Source organism: Mytilus edulis, chromosome 8 (assembly GCF_963676685.1).
Source record: "Mytilus edulis chromosome 8, xbMytEdul2.2, whole genome shotgun sequence".
In the NCBI taxonomy this organism is placed as follows: Eukaryota; Metazoa; Mollusca; class Bivalvia; order Mytilida; family Mytilidae; genus Mytilus; species Mytilus edulis.
This window is the reverse complement of record NC_092351.1, coordinates 86,383,999-86,405,038: the sequence shown is the minus strand read 5'-3', so window position 1 is coordinate 86,405,038 and position 21,040 is coordinate 86,383,999. Positions and strand designations below refer to the sequence as shown.

Here is a 21,040-nt window from a genome sequence, read left to right as displayed (position 1 = left end):
CATTATTTGATCAGTAAAAAGACTGTTGTGTCGTCCATCCATGCTAAGAATCGTGCTTATAAATATGTGCTTACCATTCTTCCTATCATTACGACTTTAGGTCCAATAAATCTTTCGATGAAAAAGAAATGCATGCTGCGTAAAATAAACATCGATAAAGTAACTGCATACGCCATTCGTGCAAAGTAAAACTGGTCCGATCTCAGTAAACATCTTAGCACAACAGACATCAGGAACATGAGATACATTGTTATGTCGAATATATTCCAGACATCTTTCGCCCAAAACGTCAGATTTTTTAGTAAGGAGCCCTTATTCGTCTGCAATATCTGTAAATTGAATTTGTAAAATATGTAAAATAAGTTTCAGTATTGATTGTTTATATTATTTTTACACATCTTGATATGTTGTACAAAAATCTGTATCAGTAATATTATTTGATCAATAATGTTATTTAGTGAAGGGAACCTTAAGTATCATTTTGAATTTCAAAATGACAAAAATGTGAAACAAAAATCATTTCACGTAAAGTGTTTAATCCAAACTCCTGATTTGTAGTCGTACAACTGCATTGCTAGCCTGTCGTCAAATAGTTTTAAATATGTGTGTTGTAAAGGTTACTTTCTTATTAATGTGTAAACCTGATCATTTATGCATATCATTGATCTGGCAAGAATATGAACGAATATATAGTTATTTCTTGATAAACTAGTCGAAACTTAAATTATCTTTGATGACTAATCGTCTGTAAGTTATTATGGTTGAGACATGGAATACCGAACAATGAGCCACAACTTACGATCTGTCTCTAATAATGATCTTTTTGTTCCAAGACCAAATACAAATTTTTATAAAAAATCTTTTCATTATTCTGCAACCAAAGTATGGAATAATTTACCACTCGAAATAAAAAAATGTCCTAATGTGGAAGTATTCAAGAAACATAGTTATAATCATTTTCTTGAAAATTATATGCAAGTCAAATAATTTGTTTTCCTCTAACAAAACTATATCAAATATTGTCATTTATTACCCTTTGTATATTTCAATGATTGAATTGTGTATATACTGGTAATATATATTGTAATTTAATGTATGAATGTTAACTGTATGCATGTATTTTGTTTGAGGGCCTCAATGAAAATTAGACTATTTCTAATTGAGTTACCCTCTTTAAATAAAGAATTTATTATTATTATTATTATTATTATTATTATTATTATTATTATTATTATTATTATTATTATTATAGCTATTAGTTGAGATCAGGTTCTGACTGAAATAAGAAGGTGCGCTTTGAGTGTCAATGAGATCCTTTTTAATCCAAGTGATAGTATGTAAAAGGTAAACAATTATAGGTCAAATTGTACACTGTTTTATTGCATTTATACCATCTGTTTGACTATTTGACTTATATCAAAAACCGTGCCATCACGAAAACAATCGCTTTCGTTTGAAACCACAAAAGTCATATATTGTATTCGTGATCAGTGGTTGTTATCGCCAAGTTTGAACATATGTTAAGATCATTCGACACGCGCTAAGACACAACATATATATAATACAACCTGTCTGATTTCCTCTATTGCTAGTGACAAAGTCCACACCCAAGTAGCTAATTCAAGTAAAGATGGCGGACTCTCTGACAAAGGGTACAAATCAGTTAAAACAAATATCGCAAAGATAACCACGAATGTCATGTATGCAATCTAAAACAAAATATTGTGAACTAGATATGAGGTAACAACTCTTTCATGGAAGCTCTTCTATTAAGTCTTATACCATTTAAAGCTTGTTCTTCGGTGTGAGCCAAGGCTCCGTGTTGAAGGTCGTACATTGACCTATAATGGTTTTCTTTTTTTTAATTGTTATTTGGATGGAGAGTTGTCTCACTGGCAATCACACCACATCTTCCTCTATCTATTTATACACTTGATTTTGTTTTTTGATCAAACTTCTTGTCTCAAAATCTTTCCTGGACATTTTATATTACTTTATGATATTTAAAATTTTGAATATCGCTTTATCTCTTATATATGTTTAGGAGCAATGATTTTGTTTATGTGTAATCTGATACATTGTTGATTGTATCAATGTAACATATATTTCACATTTTCCCTGAAAAGATACCTACTTAAGGCAAAGCATTTTATCTCATATTGTCCAAAGACAATAACAATCAAAACCAAGGAGTAAACAAGGCCTTATAAAACCAAAAGACATTAACATCAACAGTTACAAAAAAAAATATAGAAACTACACGAACTCCACTAAAAACCGGTATTTGAACAGGTGCGTTCGGAAGGGTAAGCATTTCCTGCACCGTATACGGCACCCGTCGTTATTATGACTGGGGAAGAATATCAGATATCTGACATGGATGTGTTAGAATGTTGATTTATTTAAATTTTCATTAAATAAATTTTGCATACTATTGGAAAACATCTAGGAAGAAGAAAACAAACTTACCATATAAACAAAGAATTTTGTTACGGGTGCACAGTAAAAACGGTAAACACAGTATAACACGTTAAATATTCGGAGAAATAATCCTGTCTTATTATTGGAGTTGTCGTTTTGGTTTTGGTCTGCATGTTGATCTAGACGAGGACCTATTTGCTTTGACGTCAAGTATTTTCTCTTCATAGTTATGAATCCTATGCTTTGAATTAATAAGATTGGAAAGAATGTTGCCATACCAATCTGAAATATGATATCTTTAATAGATTACCTTAGCTGTAATTGGCACAACTTTTTGGAATTTTGGATCCTCAATGCTCTTCAACTTTGTATTTGTTTGGCTTTATGACTATTTTGATATGAGCGTCACAGATGAGTCTTATGTAGACAAAACGCACGTCTGGCGTTCTAAATTATAATCCTGGTACCTTTGATAACTTATTCAATCAAACTACGCCGTAAACAAGTGAACTACAAAATGTATACTCTTTTTAAATGATGAAAGATAACCAAATTTAAAAAAATAATTAATAGTGAATCTTCAATGGTGTCAAGGAGAGACATACATGGTATCCTTATCATACCATGTTTTCAGAAACAATTGTTAACCTTTTACGGTTTAAATCGTCAAATTCATAATTTTTATCTTAGATTTTAAAATTAGCATTTATTTTATCCAAGAAATGTTTGCTAGATTTACAAAAATGGTACGTTTGTTTTTTTACATTCATATGTCTTTCTGACAAGAGCTAAGGTTTCACTTTCAATATAGTCAATATAATTCTTCATATTGCTGTATTCTTCAATATCATTGAACGTACCCTCCAAAATGGCGTATATACCGCAACATCTCCACTCCATATACTGTTGAGCTGTGCTTGACAGGCTGTGTGTGCCATAAACTTATTCAACTTTTGCGAGACAGCAATCTTTAAAGGTGTAGAATTATATCGGCCAACTTTTGTAACCAAGGTTTTAAGAGCACTTTCTCTATTAGTGCTATACAATTCTGTCATCACATTACAAGCTAGTGTTTCAAAGTGTCTACAATTGTTTTAAAATAAGAAACGTAAATACCGACCATTAGGTAATGAAAAAAAGAAACATACAATAATTTACAAACACAGTCAACCAAAGTATAAATGAAAAAAAACCTTCGAGTTTCACTTGATCTAATATACTAAGTTGCATAAAGATGTCAGACTATCAATTAAAAATCCCTATCTGTTTAACCAAATTTTGCAATTTTCACAGCTTTCTAAATATTTTACCCTAAGTTTAACTTCATAGAAACCAGGTATATCCTTAATTGTACATGTATCAGCTTTCTACATGCCAATTTTCACCATACCTTTAAAGCCTTCTAACAAAATAACTGACCCTCAAACAGAGGTACTCCAAAAACAAAACCTGGTTTTCTGGAAATCTAAAATTTGTATACTATGGAGCGCATTAATCCTCAATTGTTAATGCAAACTCATAGACAAGTAAATTTTGGCTCAAAATGATCTAAATATATTTCTCTTTCACCAAAAGTTTCATTTCTGCAAATTTGTTGGTTAGTTTAAGTAAACAAGGACATGAAAAGCACTATTTTGTGTCAGAGTAGGGCTAATTTTACATACGTTCTAAATTGGAGGGAGTAATTGGTGGTCTGACACCTAAAGATGCGCCGGAATGATTACCAGTTCCGGAATCACATGCATCATTTTTCGTTTGCTTCATTTGTTCAAAGATCTAAAATCTTAAATAAATTATTTCGACAATTTCAACATATGATTTGTCATCTTTGGCACAGATACTGTTCGCGAATACCTTTTTTGGGGTATCACCCTTATTAGTTCTTTCGAGGGGATTTTATTTCGCGAATTTTCAATCCGTAAAGGTATGACCTCAATCAGGTCAATATAAGAGTAGGTTTTAAACTCTTGGTATAGTGGTAAACAGCTTTTGGAGATAAGAAAATCTAGAAATGGGTAATAACATCGTGTGTTAAATTATTCTATGCGCCACTGGAATGATGCTTCACATATTGTATTTCTTAATGTTCATATTGTGAAGGCAAAAAGTAAGTGAGTTATTTATTTTGTCTTCAGTTAGATTAGTTTTGTAAATAATAGCGTATATATACAATATATCAACCTTATTTATAATTAAGAAAACAATTGTTGCTTTAACTTGCAAATTTGTTAAACATTGGGTACACTGTATACGTAGTACTATTATAACTATACACATGGAAAAAAAGTATTGCAACACCAATATAATTTGTTAAAATAGAACTAGTTAAACATTATTTAGATATCACCTGGGTTTAATCAATAAATATCGACTCGATAAGTTTTTATCTGCACATGCAGCTACTGTACTCGTAAACAGTAAAACAGATGTTTTTATCCTCATTGTTTTCAACACTTTAAATACCCAAGTTTAAAAGTTATGTGTTTGACACCTTGTAATTGGTCATCCACAACTCATACTTGCAGCAAGATGGCGGATAATCACCATGAGAGAAGCAGGTACGTCGCTGTGACAATTGCACGTATTGTTAGTAATCACCATTCCACTATAAGTCGTCTTGAGAATAAAAATCAGGCAACAAACGATGTTAAAGACCTTCCGAGATCAAGAAGACCCTTTATAACATATGCTAGGAAAAATCAAGCATAATGAAGGTTGGTAAGAAGGGAACCCATTGCAAACAATACAATCCCAAAAGAGAGTGATGAATATACAGGAGCTTTTAAATAAGGAACTGTTCGACATCGGCTCAGCGCTACCGGTTATCCTGTGATTAGACCATTTCGGGGACATTTGCATACGAACAGACACACAGTTACCCGTATCCAATATAGTGCAGAGCTCGCCAAAGTTGGAAATTAGCATCGTGGAGGAAGATCCATTGTTCCAATGGAATTCGGATTATCTTCCGTGACCCGATCGTAGCCCGATTGTGAACCATATCGAGCATGTATGGGACACTATTGGGCGTAAAGTGCACGAAAGGACACCCCAGTTCAAACACGTCATGAATATCCAATACCCTTCGTCAGGAATGGTTGCTGCTACTTTAACAAAAAATTAGTCGAATTATTGTAGGAATCAGAAGACGTTAATATGCGGTTATCCGTTTGAATGGAGGCTGCGCACAAAGTGCTAATTCTTTGGCGTATAACGATCAACCATGATGTAAACAATCATCTAAAGACTAATTCTAAAATGTCTGATATTGTAAAGTTCGACTAGAGTAAAAGTTGTAAAATGCATTTTTTTTTTTGTACAAAAACACTTAATTTTGTTATAAAAATTTTGGTTAGATAAAACATTTTTTTGTTCATACATTTTTTGTTCGTTTTAATGCCAATGTTATCATTAACTACGTTTCAATATTACTTTACAAATACTTTATCATATTCCGTCCAAAATGACAGGCTGATTTTTCAAGTTTCAAAAAATCAAGGTGTTGCAATACTTTTTTCCATGTGTATATTTGTCTGAAATCCTTTTACGTTATCTTTTTCACATTTTTTAGAAGAAAAATCAAAATATTTATTCATAATTAGTTAAAGTATCAATCAAACATACAAATTACAATAGTTTTACTCCTCCGTAACATGTGTGTGCCTTTCCAATGTAACATCCATGTGATTCGGTGGTAGCTGATTGTTTTTGTTTTGCTGTTTGTTTGTCTTTCATTGTTTCTGACATTAACCCGGCTGTTAATTTCCCCAATATGACAATTTATCACCCTGATTAGTATTATTGTTTTTGATTGTTTCATTGGTAGGAATGTGTAGGATTCAGTTAGTCCTAGTATTAAACATGTTAAAGTCATTTTAATTGTAACCAACAGTCGATTTTATTGAGGAAATCATCAAGATTATGATGTTTGAAATAAGTCATAGTTATTTGATTTTGAAGAATAGATACATTTTGTCATGCATTTGAATATTTTATTTGAGCAAGAAGAAGGATATTTTTTTTAATCATCATATGAAGATGATACCAAAATCATTTTTCTGTTATTCCTATACTTACCTAGCGTTTTCTTTTAATGATACACTAAGATGCATATGTTTGGAAAACAATGCTTTGTCAGCCAATTCATTTAGTATTGCACTTGCAAATAGAGCAGAACCTAAAATAAGAAAAAAAGCATAATGACATTAGATAATAATTTGTAGTGATTAAATTTCATGTTAAGGACGTTATAAAATGTTTAACATATACATAGAAATGCATTGAAAATCAATTTAATTTTACTTATAAAAATATTTATAGCAAAACAATAATATCATTTTAAAATGTTTGCAACCCCATCACTATTCTTTGGTTTCCTTTAACAGTTACGCTGAAAGACATGTGTTTGAAGTCTAGAATGTTTAAGATTTTAGAATAACATAATTTTGGTCCGTTTGCAAGCAAAACTACAGTTTAAACGGGAGACGAAGCACAAATTCATAAATGATCAACACACAGAGAAATGAACAACTGGAGTTAATCGGAAGGCTTTCACCAAAAGGAAATATCGTAATATAGTAGACAATTAAACATCCCAAAATAACGACTTTTTGCATTTAATGAATGACTAATGATTAAGACATGGACTAATGCATAGAACTGGATTACACAGCCAAAAAGGTTAAACAAATCATTAATTGTTTAAGCTCAATAACTTAAATATGATTCATAACAAACCTTCTGTCTTTGATGAAAAATTTAAAAAAAAACGAACGTAGAGGAAATCCTAACATCAGGGCTGTAGTGTACGACAATAGAAACCGTTCTGCCTTATATTCTTTCAAAATTATCATGACAATCAGTACTTAAATTGTATCAATTACAGTTTTTTATCAATATAAAATGCATGTCTTTCAATTTTGAGTCTTACACGTATGGTCGGTTTCCAGTTCCCAAAAAATCATAGCCATTTCTCTCCAATTGACCAGAACCGCCCAAACAAACAGGTGATGAAAAGGTTTATCTTTATAAATTACATCCAGCTCGCTACCTGATGAAAAAAATATATGTTTCGTAAAATTCATTACGCGACCTGTGAAAAATATTTTTAAAATACTAGAATTTTTTTATTTAGGGTAACATCTACTCAATCATTGTGTCAATGTACATATTTGTTTCGGCTTTTGATTTATCATTTGATTCGGGACTTTCTGTTTTAAATTTTCCTCGGAGTTTAGTATTTTTGTGATTTTACTTTCTACTGGTACATGATTATCGTCACACATAAAATGTAAATATGGTCTCGTTGGCCGGTTGGTTTGAGTACTTCAATTATTGTTCCACTAGCTTGTAAACACAGTTGGTGTGTGATAACACCTTGTACGTTGTAGGTTTGCTCAACTCTTAGATGACACAGAAGTTGGTTTTTCATACAAATACATAATCATCCTTAATAGGTGCGATATTCACTCAATGTGTTATGTGTTGAAGAATTCTGCAGATATTGTTAAAAAAGGGGGGACGAAAGATACCAAAGGGACAGTCAAACTCATAAATCTAAAACAAACTGACAACGTCATGGCTAAAAATGAAAAAGACAAACACAAAAACAATAGAACACATGACACAACATAGAATTAATTGAGGCTACGACATCCGAAACTAATACATGTACCATAATGATACTTTTTCGAATTAAAACGCTATGAAATATTTAACAGATATTGGTGCCATTTATCTTATACTTTTTATACAATCTACTAAGATACTACGTTGAAAAAAACATCGTAACTGAAGAGATTAAAGTGCATTGCAATCCTAAGTTTAAGAATTTTATCTTTATTTTTGCTATGAAAAATGCATTTTTGTTAAGTATTGTCACACACACATAAAATTCAGCTTTCCCAAATAATGAATATCTTATTACAACTCAATTAAATAGATAACTGACTCAAATATTTTTGATTATTTTTATGCATTTTTATGCGTGGGAAAGTGACATTTCCTTAATCAACTGATTATGTATTAGGTTGGAAATCTATCTTGTACATATTGTGCATTTGAATTAAAAACATACAAGGCGAGAACAAATTAGTTGCTTAGCGTCAAGGTCAATAAAGAGTATCACAATAAAAAAAATACACGAACTCGCAAGTTTTGTAATGTAAGCTCAAATTCATCAGTCCTGACTTGAATTTATCTATATAACATATAGAAAGAAGACACATATCTGCAACTTCTGAAATGTATGATAAGCAACAAGTGTAAAATTAAGAAAAAAAACATATTCCATAACCTGAACTTTGTAATGCAAAATTGACAAACGAATAAAATGTTCGACGTAGTAGTGTAAAGTTCCTTTGGTAGCCTACAGCCTTTTGGTCGAAGAAATTATTGCCGTTTCAGATCTTTGTAAAATAAAGAACATTTCCTTATAAAAGAAATGGTCAGAAATGCCAAATTACAATTTCATGAAATGACTACACTTCATCAAAAGGTTACTAAAAATGTATGAATCAGTTATTAATCCTGACTGATTTTTTACTGCCGTGTTTGTTCAGTTTCTGGTGATGACATGCACCCCTGATTTCGACAAGAATCACATGACTAGTTTTGCATTCGTAGATAAATATTGTTATCATGACAACGCACACATGTTATTTCAAATGGAGTACACGTTCTCGTACTGATAAATCCCGTTATCTGTTTAAGATACTGAAGTAATGTTTCGTTTCACATCAAATGAAATGTTTTAATACCTCGGTCACAATAACACTATACAAACATCTTACCTTTAAAATCGTATAGCTTAAATTCTGTATCTTCAAACAAATCTATGATAAAATTGTTAACAGCTGAAAGTATCTTGTTGTTTTTTCTGTCTTTTTTTTCCAGTAGCTGAAATAAAAATATGACAGTCAGAGTGAAGTATACTTTTCTATAATTTAATTACTCTCTTAAACAGAAGGTGAATAGTTGCATTACTGATTTGTGTTTACGATGAAATGAACATGGACAATATAGAACACGTGTCTGATTCAAAATAAAAACAAATCATGCCAAAACTCAACAAAAAAGAGTACACTCGTGAAGTAGTGTATCATCAATAAGGTAAAATGTAACATCTAATTAAAAATCAAGGTATTGCAATCTGTGATGTCTCTTCTTTGAAGTTTTGATTTAGTTGCATTTATTTTAGATCGTAAATATCACAATGTATCAAATATATTTTTTATCTCTTTAATATCTGTCATATGATTTTTTTTTGTTCAGATGGTAAGAAAAATATAAATGACGAGTTCATGTAGTTCATATCGTCATCCATTGATTTGCCTGGTCTTTGCTGGTCTTTTTTTTTCTGGTAACAATTTTTACCTTTCTAGCTAGATCTTTCTATTATTTTAATAACGATTACAGGAAAAAAGAGAGAGTTTTCAAAAAAAAACGCAGTTGAAGACCAAGAGCAACTAAATGTTTTATATAATGTACCATCAAGTTTAAAAATTGTTTTAAGGACATATATTTATCAGATTTGAAAGAATACTTTGTATGCTCATTGTCCAATTACGAAAAGTTGATCAAAAAAGTTTGCAAAAATCTAAGGAACGAGTATCAGATCTACATATAGATTAAAAGTAACTACAAACAAAAACATCAAAACAAAAGAAATAATTGTAAGTAAAGGTGAAATATAATGCTTATTGTATCTGTATCAGATCAATCATTGGGTTTTACTATGTCCGACTGTTTCACCATATGGCGGTTGATTGAAATACAAATTTATCATAACGTGAGTACATCTAATATAAACTGTAAGTTGTAATAACAAATTCCGCTAACAATAATTTAAACATTGTACTGAACCCTCATTTTATGTTTAGTTTTTTCCTACCTTTGATCATGATGCATTTATTTAGAACTGTTTCCTAACATATTGACGTTTTTCAGAAATTACACAAAGCAATGCAAATGCATTTAAGCGCAGAAACTATCATTTTGGAGATAGAGTCTCATTGTGAGTCACCAAAGGTTATACTATAATGTTCGTGGTTCCTATGTATAGGGAATATTTTGCTGTTCGTTGTTTCCGCTTATCTTTAACACATAATAAAGTTTCAAAATTACATGAAAAAAATAACTCATTTTTAGGAATATTTCATATCTGATTGCACAATTTCAACAATTTGGACATTGTGTCGTTAGTCTTGGTAAAAGAGGCTCGAGGGTACAAAAATTTTAAACATTTTTTTTTTTCATAACAAATTTTATTTATTACTTTATTCGTTGTTTACGTTATCATATGGTACCCAAAAAAAATGTATATATCATCCAAATTACTCCAAATTATCTCCCTTTGGTGCAAACATTCAATTTTTTGGCATTAACATTGAAAACTCCTTTTTAACGCATAGGTGACCTACATTTTTTTATTGTTTCTTTCATATAAGCTATACTTCAACTAAACGATTTTAAAATTTAATCGATTTTAGTAATTTAGTTCTTTTTTTTTATTTCGATAATACCTCTATTTCTCCTATTAGTTCAACAGAAAAGATACCTTTTACAAAAATGTCTGCTTGTTTTGAAGGCAGATAGTGAACTTAAATGGTGACCCAATGTTTAATTTTATATTTCTATTAAGTATATGATAAAGTTCTTTTTATAGAAAACTATAGCGAAATTCAATATTTAAAAAACATGATTTATTCCCGCGGGACCCCTTAAGTGGCAATATTACAATTTACAGTCTATACCTTTTAGTTATTTGTTCTGAAAATAAAAACAGGCAAATACAATGAAATCAGTCCCAAAATTGATGAAAATCTTCATTTCACCCAATAACTCTTAGATCTTGTATATATACAGTGAACAGGTGAAATTAGAATTACATGTAGTTCAGTAATTGCCTGTAATTACTAATTACAATTAATTTATTTGATGTAAAGTTCATTTTACAGGTATTTACTAACCTGATATTTTTGTTTCAAAATTTAGGACGTAATACAGGAAACTCAATAACCTAGCAAGGGGTATGGATTGTAGTACTTACTTGAGGGTTAAGGTATCAAAGGTCCTCCAACAGTGCATGCTCTTTGTGTATTAAAAATTGTTTAAGTAATTACGTATAGTACCTAATTTTCACCTTTTTACTGTAAAATACACATTGCAGCTTGATATATGCAAAACATAAGGCCTATTAAAACAAATTGTCTACTGTCGGTTTTTATCCTTGCATGAGTTTTAAATGTTCCTATCGTATTGACCTATCAGTAGATCGTGTTCTACCGACTCATTTTCTGCGCATCTATTACAGGTTTTGTATCAACAGGAAAATGCCAGAGACATTTGTGAAACATTTTCAATTGAATAAAAATAGTCCAACATGGCTTTTTTTTCAATTATTTCAGCGATATTCAAAACCACACTGACACACAGACACACACATACAACATGTACAAGAGATTGAAAAAATTGAATAACGTCGTATGTCTTACCCTAGCTGTTATTTTTTTCTTTTCTATCTGATTCTCAATTGTCTCTTTGAGCTAAAAAAAAAATAAGGTAGACAATAATATAATTATTGTTTACTGTTTTTATATTTCTGTAATGTTTCAAAAGCATTTTATCATATACAGATTCGTATATCCATTGTACACACTTCAAGCAATGCATAACCATAACAAAATTATAAATGTATATTGCACACTTACAAATACGAATAACACACATAAAATTTAACACACAACACTAACAATTGTACAAAATCATACCTTGGCGTTTACTTTCACAACTTCGTTTAGTTTCTTCTCCTGTTAGAAATGTCGAAAAAAATTTAAATGAAATTTGTATAGTTTTAGAAATTCTGCCTTCTTTCAAAGACAGTTTATAAGTTACAGCGATTTATATTCATGGTATACAGAAAAAGAAAATGATAAATGTATTATGCAAACAACGTCTATTTATGTACGTAACAGAATGAAGATCGTAGACAATTGTCTATAATCATACCGTGTGGCTAGTACTTTTTGCATTAATTATCTTTTTTGAAGGTATTTTATATTTAGTTTCAACGAAAATTAATCTGTTTTCATATATGCCTCTGAATTTTTCGAACATCGTGCGCCTTTCAAAAACTGTGTACAGTTGGAGTAACGCTATGTGCAAGACTTAATACGTATGCTTTACTTATATAAATTTTTGCATTGTAAAAACAAACCCAGCTTACAATATTTTTAGCAATGAATTTAAAAACCATGATTAATCCACCATATTTTACATAAGAAAATGCCTGTATTAAGTAAGAAATATGACAGATGTTATCCATCCGTTTAATGTGTTTGAGTTTTTAAGTTTGACTCTTGGGTTAATTTTGACTAACTCGTATATCCATTGTACACATTTCTAACAATGGAATTGAGATTTGAAATAGGGAATATGTCAAAGAGAAAACAACCCGACAAAGGAGCAGATAACAGCCGGAAACCACAAATGATAGAAATGCCTACTTGTTCAGAATAAATGAACGTCCTACTAAACTTCGAAACCTATAAATGAACTAAAATTAAAAAACATACTAGCAGTCACTGAAATGCTAGCTCTAGATTACAATTAAACTGTTTGAAAGGTAACGTCTTTGTCATATCAAAATCAAGCACAACCACTTCCGTTTGGGGTTTAGTATCATATCATCATAAAATATATTAGATGCCTTAACATAAGAAAATAATTTATGTATTTTGCACACACTAAAACACCGATGAACAACACACATCAAATATTGAACATGACATTAACAATTGTCAAATATCATGCCTTGGCGTTTAGTTCATCCTTTTCATTCTGCAATTCCTCTTGCTAGAAATGGTGAAGATAGAAGAAAACATTAAAGTTGTAAATATTCAATATTGGTGATATTTGAGATGTTATATATCCGTTTGATGTGTTTGCGATTTTGATTTTGCCAATTAGGTTAATTTTTATTCTATCATTTAGATCTTGTATACATTGTAGCTGGTTATATGCAAAACATAAATAAAATAGTGGAAGGAATAGTCTTCTTCCGGATATTATCATTGCACGAGTTTTGGAATGTTTCTATCATATTGACCTTTTTATAGATCCTGTACCACTAACTAGTTTGCATGCGTTTATATTACATATTTACATACAGAAAAACGCCGGTATCATTAGTAAAACATTGTCAATTGTACGTAAAATAATAAATAAGGTTCGATTATTTCAGCGAAGAATTTGATTTAAAAAGTATATAAGACGTAATATAGATGATGGACGGGAATACAACAAAGAAATGACAATAGCTTATTGTTGTGACAAGAAATGCTCACACACAGACACACTTATACACATACACACACCCACACACTTACAAGAAATATACAACAAAATATAAATAACGTCATATCTCTTACCCTAGCTGTTATTTCTTCAAATTCATTCTGCTTCTCATTTATCTTCTTTCGTTTAGACTATCGAAATTAGATAAATAAATAATGTTATCTGATGAAACGTTTCTGTTATGTTTCAAAGAAATGTTATCCCTTACGGACTCGTATATCCATTGTTCACATTTCAAACAATAGAATTGAGAATTGAAATAGGGAATATGGCAAAGAGACAACAAGCCGACAAAAGAGCAAAAAACAGCCGGCGGCAACCAATTGTATTGGTTTTCAGCGCAAGAAGAAAATCAAGCACAAGCAGAAGGGTTACGGGGCTGGTCTTTAGATAAAATTGCCTACTTGTTCAGGGGAAATGGACGTCCAATTTAACTTCGAAACATATAAATGAACTAAAATTAAAAAAAACATACAAGACATGGGACAAATGCCAGAGGCTCCTGACTTGAAACTGGCGTAAACATGCAGCGGGGTTATGTATGTTTTGTGAGATCTCAATCCTCCCCTATACCTCTAGGCAATGTATAATAAAGAAACACATAGCAAAACGTACCGTGAAACTGAGTTCAAAAGAAGTCAAAGTCCGATGTCAGAATAGGTAACAACAGAAAAGGCAATGATACATCAATTAATCAAGGACTACTAGCAGTCACTGACATGCTAGCTCTAGATCACAATTAAACTGTTTGAAAGATAATGTCTTCATCATACACAAATTAAGCACAATCCCTGCAGTTTGGCGTTTAGTATCATACCATATGAAATATATTAGATGCCTTAACATAAGAAAATAATTTATGTATTTTGCACACACTAAAACACCGATGAACAACACACATCAAATATTGAACATGACATTAACAATTGTCAAATATCATACCTTGGCGTTTAGTTCATCCTTTTCATTCTGCAATTCCTCTTGCTAGAAATGGTAAAGATAGAAGAAAAAATTAAAGTTGTAAAATATTTAACATTGGTAATATTTGAGATCTTCTGTCTTCTTTCGAGGACAGTTTATCAGAATCAGTCATGTCTATTTATGGTAAACAATTATGGCAAAGGCTTCACATACAAACATATTAAATGTATAATGCAAATACACAGATGCATCTATATATGTTTGTTAACAGATAGAATTAAGAACAAATTATAGACAAATGTCTTAAATCATTTCGGGTCAAAGATAGTTTATCAATAAAGAAATGGTTTTTAATATGAGTCTGATTTGTCGTACTCAGAGCACCTTTCAAAAACAGTTTATAGTTGGAGTAACGGTGTGTGTACAACTCATTTATAATTGTCTAAAAATCTTTTAATCTCCAAATGCAATCCATAAATGTCTGTAATATTTCAAAGAGAGTTTATCATTTACGGCTTCGTATATTTAATGTATAAAATAAATGTATATTGTACACAGAAACACATGGACGACACAAATTCACATGAAAATAGAAAATGACATTAAAAATTGTCAAGAAACATACCATGGCTGTTAATTCCTTTGTTACATTATGTAATTTCTTTTGCTGGAAATGTCGAAGAAAAAGAAGATTTGTAAAATATTTAACATTGGTGATATTTGAGAACTTCTGACAGTATATCAGTTACAGTCATGTCTTTTTATGGTAAACAGTTGTAGCAAAGGCTTCATATACAAAATAATAAAGATATAATGCAAACACCGACATATGTATATATATATATGTGTATATATATAGAAGTCTATAAAAAGGACCAACCAGCAAATTTACTATGTACCAGATCGTCTAGAATAGGCGATACTATGCAGATAAGGAAAAAATTATATCAGTCTAAAATTTTGCACAACGGTACACTCACACAACGGTACTGAGTGTACCATTGTGTAATTTTTTGGACTGATATATATATATATATATATATATATATAACTCGTCTAAACATAAACCCAACAATGTTTGATCTGTAAATTTGCTTTCGAACCCATGCTACTGAGTTATCGTGACACCCAATCGCCTGCACTGCGATACATAAATATATATATATGTAAACAGGGGCTCTCTATAATGACGACTTCAGTATGTATACTAATGAAATTTATCCTGTTGAACTTACTTTAAATAAAGCTAATACTAACAATGACCACTGCCCTTTCCTCGATCTTGATATCTATATCACTAACGGAAAGCTAAATACTAAAATTTATGATAAAAGAGATGATTTTTCATTTCCTATTGTTAATTACCCATTTTTTTCATGGTGACGTTCTCTTGTCACCATCTTACGGTGTTTATATATCTCAACTTGTACGATTCGCTCGTGTATGTAACAATGTTTTAGATTTGAACGAGAGAAATTTATGTATTACTGAAAAATTATTACACCAGGGTTTTCGATATCACAAACTAGTCAAAACATTTACTAAATTTTATCATCGGTATTAGGACATCATTCGTAAATATAGCTCAACATGCAGACTTCTTATACGTTCAGGTATTTCACATCCAATTTTTTATGTAAATATTCTTTATAAAGCACTAAAATGTCAGTAATCACCTCAAAAACTAACAAAACCTTTAAATAGACTTATCAAGAAGGGATATAGTTACGATACTGTTGTCAGGTCATTAAAGATTGCTTATTTTGGCGTTAATATTGATTCACATATAGGGTCTTTGCATCGGAGCTAAACACATTTATTCAAAAAACAGTTGTTGGCATGACACGGGTTATGTTTTTCTCATATATGTTATGATGGTATGATACTAAACCCCTAACGGGAAGGATTGTGCCTGATATTCATATGATGAAATCATAATCTTTCAATCAGTTTAACTGAAGTCTGGAGCTGACATGTCAGTTAACTGCTAGTAGTCTGTTGTTATGTATGTATTATTGTCATTTTGTTTATTTTCTTTGGTTACATCTTCTGACATCAGACTCGGACTTCTCTTGAATTGAATTTTAAATGTGCGTATTGTTATGCATTTACTTTTCTACATTGGCTAGAGTTATAGGGGGAGGGTTGAGATCTCATAAACATGTTTAACCCCGCCGCATTTTTGCGCCTGTCCCAAGTCAGGAGCCTCTGGCCTTTGTTAGTCTTGTATTTTTTTAATTTTAGTTTCTTGTGTACAATTTGGAAATTAGTATGGCGTTCATTATCACTGAACTAGTATATATTTGTTTAGGGGACAGCTGAAGGACGCCTTCGGGTGCGGGAATTTCTCGCTACATTGAAGACCTGTTGGTGACCTTCTGCTGTTACTATTGTTTTTTATATGGTCGGGTTGCTGTCTCTTTGACACATTCCCCATTTCCATTCTTAATTTTATGTAATATAGAACAAATAATTGTCTACAATCATACCAGGTCAAAGACAGTTTACAAAAAAAGAGTTATTTTAATATGAGTCTTATATTTCGATCTTTGAGCGACTTTCATATTCATAGTTGGAGTAGCGATCTGTGTAAAACTCATATATGTTTGTCTGAATGTCATATAATCTTCAATTGCACATTATGCTCTTCAACGGTTTCGGTACTTATACATCTTTGAATTTCAAATGTTTGGCTTTGAGCGTTGATGATGAAGGTAAATCCAGAAAAGCGCTTCGGACGCAAGAAATTATTAATCGTGTTGTTTTCAATTTTTTCATGATCTCTTTACGTATATTCATTTTACACATTTCAAGAAATGCCTGATCATAAGAAAGTGATAGATGTATATGGCACACACACGTACATAACACATCAAATATATAAAACGACATTAACAATTGTCATGAATCGTACCGTTTCTTTTAATTCATCCTCTGCGTTCTGTAAATCTTTTTGCTAGAAATGTCAACAAAAATAAAAGTTGTAAAATATTTAACATTAGATTAATGTGAGAACTTCTGTCTTCTTTCCACGAAAGTTTATCAGTTACAGCCATGTTTTTTTCATGGTAAACAATTGTAGCAAAGGCTTATCATATAAAAATAATAAATATTTACTGCAAACACAATGACATATCTCTTTATATATATGTGTGTAAACAGAGGAAATATAGAACAGATTACAAACAATTGTCTAACATCATACCAGGTCAAAGACAGTTTACAATAAAAGAAATTATTTTAATATTATTTTTCGTTCTTCGAGTGACTCTCAAACACATTCATAGTAGGAGTAACGATGCGTGTAAAACTCGTTTATGTTTATCTTAATATCATTTGATCTCCAATTGCAAAGCATAATCTCTGTAAATTTTCAAAGACATCGCATCCTTTACGGCTTTGTATATTTATTTTACACATTTCGAGAAATGCATAACATAAGAAAATAATAAATGTTTATGGCACAAACAATCACACCGACGAACATAACACTTCAAATATATAAAAGGACATAAACAATTGACAAAAATCGTACCGTTTCTTTTAAGTTATCCTTTTTTATTTCTGTAACATTTTTTGCTAGAAATGTCGACAAAAATAGAAAAATATTTTAACATAAGTGTAATTTGAGAACTTCCGTCTTCTTTCCACGAAAGTTTATCAGTTACAGCCATGTTTATTCATGCTAAACAGTTGTAGCTAAGGCTTAACATACAAAAACAATACATGTAAATGAAAACACAAATGTTTAAAATCTTACGGTGTCAAATACAGTTTAAATAAAAAAAATCGTTTTAATATAAGTCTGATTTTTCTTACTTTGAGCGAATTGCAAACACAGTTCATAGTTGGAGTAATGCTGTGTGTAAAACTCATTGTCTTTAGTCTCAAAATCATATCATCTCAAATTGCAAATTCATACATTACTATCATTTTTCAAAAACATTTTATCCTTTACAGTTTAGTATATTAATTGTACACATTTCAAGAAATGCTTAAACATAAGAACATTTTAAATGTATATTGCACACACAAACACATGAAACACCGACGAAGAACACGCATGAAATATAGAAAACGACATCAACAATTGTCAAAATCCATACCTTAGCTTTTAATTTCCCCGTTTCGTTCTGTAACTCTTCTTCCTAGAATTGTCGGGAGAAAATAAAAATAAAGTTGTAAACTGTTCGACTTTTGTGTAATGTTTTAACTTCCGTCTTCTTTCAAAGACAATTTATCAGTTACAGTCATAAATGTTCATTCAAATAGTGAATTTGGTCACTGTTTAGTAATAAAAAGTAATCAGTTTAATTTAAGTTTATCAAATGTATTAATACCATAGTTAGTCCTTTCATGTTAGTGTTAACGTATAAGCATCGTACTGATTTCTTTCTATTAAATCTAACCTTTTATTAAACATGTTACTAAACATAAATGCCGTCATAATTATGTACCTTGTTAATCATTAGCGAACTGCATCTGCTTACCATAACCATTGTATTTTGTATTTATATTTAAATTCTCAACATACAAAAATTCCTTACATCTTACCTTCTCAATTTGTTCTTTAGTTTTACGAATCTTCCCCCAATGCTAAAGAAAAATAGAAGTATTGACTTGATATCGTTTTAGCCTTCCAATTTTTCTTTTCAGTAAAAGTAACGTTTTATTCGCCTCAGTGTCACTGTATAGCCACAAAACCAGGTTCAACCCACAATTTTGTTATCAAACTGTCCTGTACTAAGTCAGGAAAATGTCAGTTATTATCTTATAGTTCGTTTCAGTGTGTTGCATTGTCGTATGTTTTTTTGTTCACAATAGTGTTTCTGTTGTTTTATTGTTTTCCTCTTATAGTTGATGTGTTTCATTCGGTTTTAGTTTGTAACCCGGATTTGTTTATGTCTCAATCAATTTATGACCTTCGAATAGACATATATTACTGTTGCCTTTATTCACACATCTGCGTCAAAATAAAAAACATGTATGGGAGATTTGATATGCACTTTTGTATCTGTGTCAAAATCGTTTTAAAATAAATTCTAGCATGTCTAGCTTAATGATGTATATACATATATATGTATACTAGTATATAAATAATTTGGCACGAATAAAATAACTACTATTGAATAATTGATAAGAACAGAAAACAATACGATACAATAAAATAATATTCACACATTCTCAAAAAAGTGTGCGTTATACTAACATGTAAATGAAATAAATGTTTGATCATAAACATCTTCTCACTTCGCATGTTCACACTATACGGAATTCATACAAAGGTGTGTTCTCCATACACTTACACTGAGACTGCTCCAACAGGGTTATGAGGAGGAAAGATCAATATTGACACTCCGTAAATTGTATGTACACAATCATTAATTACATCTATACGATATAAACTAACTAACGACATTTTTAACACACTTAGATTGGGGTTATGTATATATATCGTATGTCTGCTAAGTTCAAAACGTGACATATTCCCGTATATGACTTCTATCATGTGTTTCTGGCGTTATTCCTGTCTCATAATGGTGTAATTTAAGCAATATCTTTTTATATTGTCATAAAAGCGGGAGATTTGGCTAGCCATAAAACCAGGTTCATCCCACAATTTTTTTGTCCTAAAATGTTCTGTACCCAGTCAGGAATATGGCAGTTGTTATCAAAATAGTTCGTTTCTATGAATGTTTGTGTTGGGGTTTTTTAGCACTTAGGTTTCTGTTGCTCCGTTGTTTAGAACAGCGGTATACGACTGTTGCCTGCATTTTGCGTACACAGATGATTTGTATATATTGTGAAAGTATCGAAAGAATTTCACTTAACATAGAACGGTATTTTTTATCGGTATATTTCGTGTATCAATGTCGTTGTCAAGGAAACCAACGTACCAGAGTGAAAGGTTTTTGAAAAATATCGTGTAGTGAATTTACCTGATCAATCAGCTGAATCGCTAACTCATCATCGCTATCAACGCACTGAAAATCATATTAATAATTTCATTTATATAGATTCATTTGCATAACAACAAATAACTAAGGCCATACCTACAAAATTTTAGAAAAAAGAAATTCTAACAAAGATTACTTACTACCATAGGGGTTTATTTAAAAAAAAAGAGTATATAGACGTTCTCATTAATACTTTCACTGTATGTGTACATGATACCGTTAATACCACAATACAAAAGCATATTGAATACATCTTGAAAAAAAAATCCGTGAGTACTATTATATGTCTCCGCTATAGAATACATTTGTAGTTATTAAACATTATTCTTGAAACAAATTACTAAAATTTACCCTGTATGTGCATAAGAAAGTACAGATAAAGTAGC

At 30.9% G+C, this 21,040-nt stretch overlaps 1 protein-coding gene across 1 annotated transcript in view; it reads right to left on the bottom strand.

The window, feature by feature from the left end:
• LOC139484480 (transient receptor potential cation channel subfamily M member 3-like) overlaps positions 1-21,040 on the bottom strand; it is a 40,855-nt gene that overhangs the window by 6,799 nt on the left and 13,016 nt on the right. Inside the window, exons 7-20 of the mRNA XM_071268212.1 lie at positions 20,637-20,681; positions 19,252-19,293; positions 18,804-18,845; positions 17,612-17,653; positions 14,719-14,760; positions 13,851-13,907; positions 11,916-11,966; positions 9,213-9,318; positions 7,352-7,471; positions 6,499-6,598; positions 3,282-3,504; positions 2,470-2,703; positions 1,569-1,709; positions 75-329 (exon numbers count right to left, since the gene is read on the bottom strand). Coding sequence (XP_071124313.1) covers positions 75-329; positions 1,569-1,709; positions 2,470-2,703; positions 3,282-3,504; positions 6,499-6,598; positions 7,352-7,471; positions 9,213-9,318; positions 11,916-11,966; positions 13,851-13,907; positions 14,719-14,760; positions 17,612-17,653; positions 18,804-18,845; positions 19,252-19,293; positions 20,637-20,681 — 1,500 coding nt within the window. The remainder of the gene's footprint in view (positions 1-74; positions 330-1,568; positions 1,710-2,469; positions 2,704-3,281; positions 3,505-6,498; positions 6,599-7,351; positions 7,472-9,212; positions 9,319-11,915; positions 11,967-13,850; positions 13,908-14,718; positions 14,761-17,611; positions 17,654-18,803; positions 18,846-19,251; positions 19,294-20,636; positions 20,682-21,040) is intronic.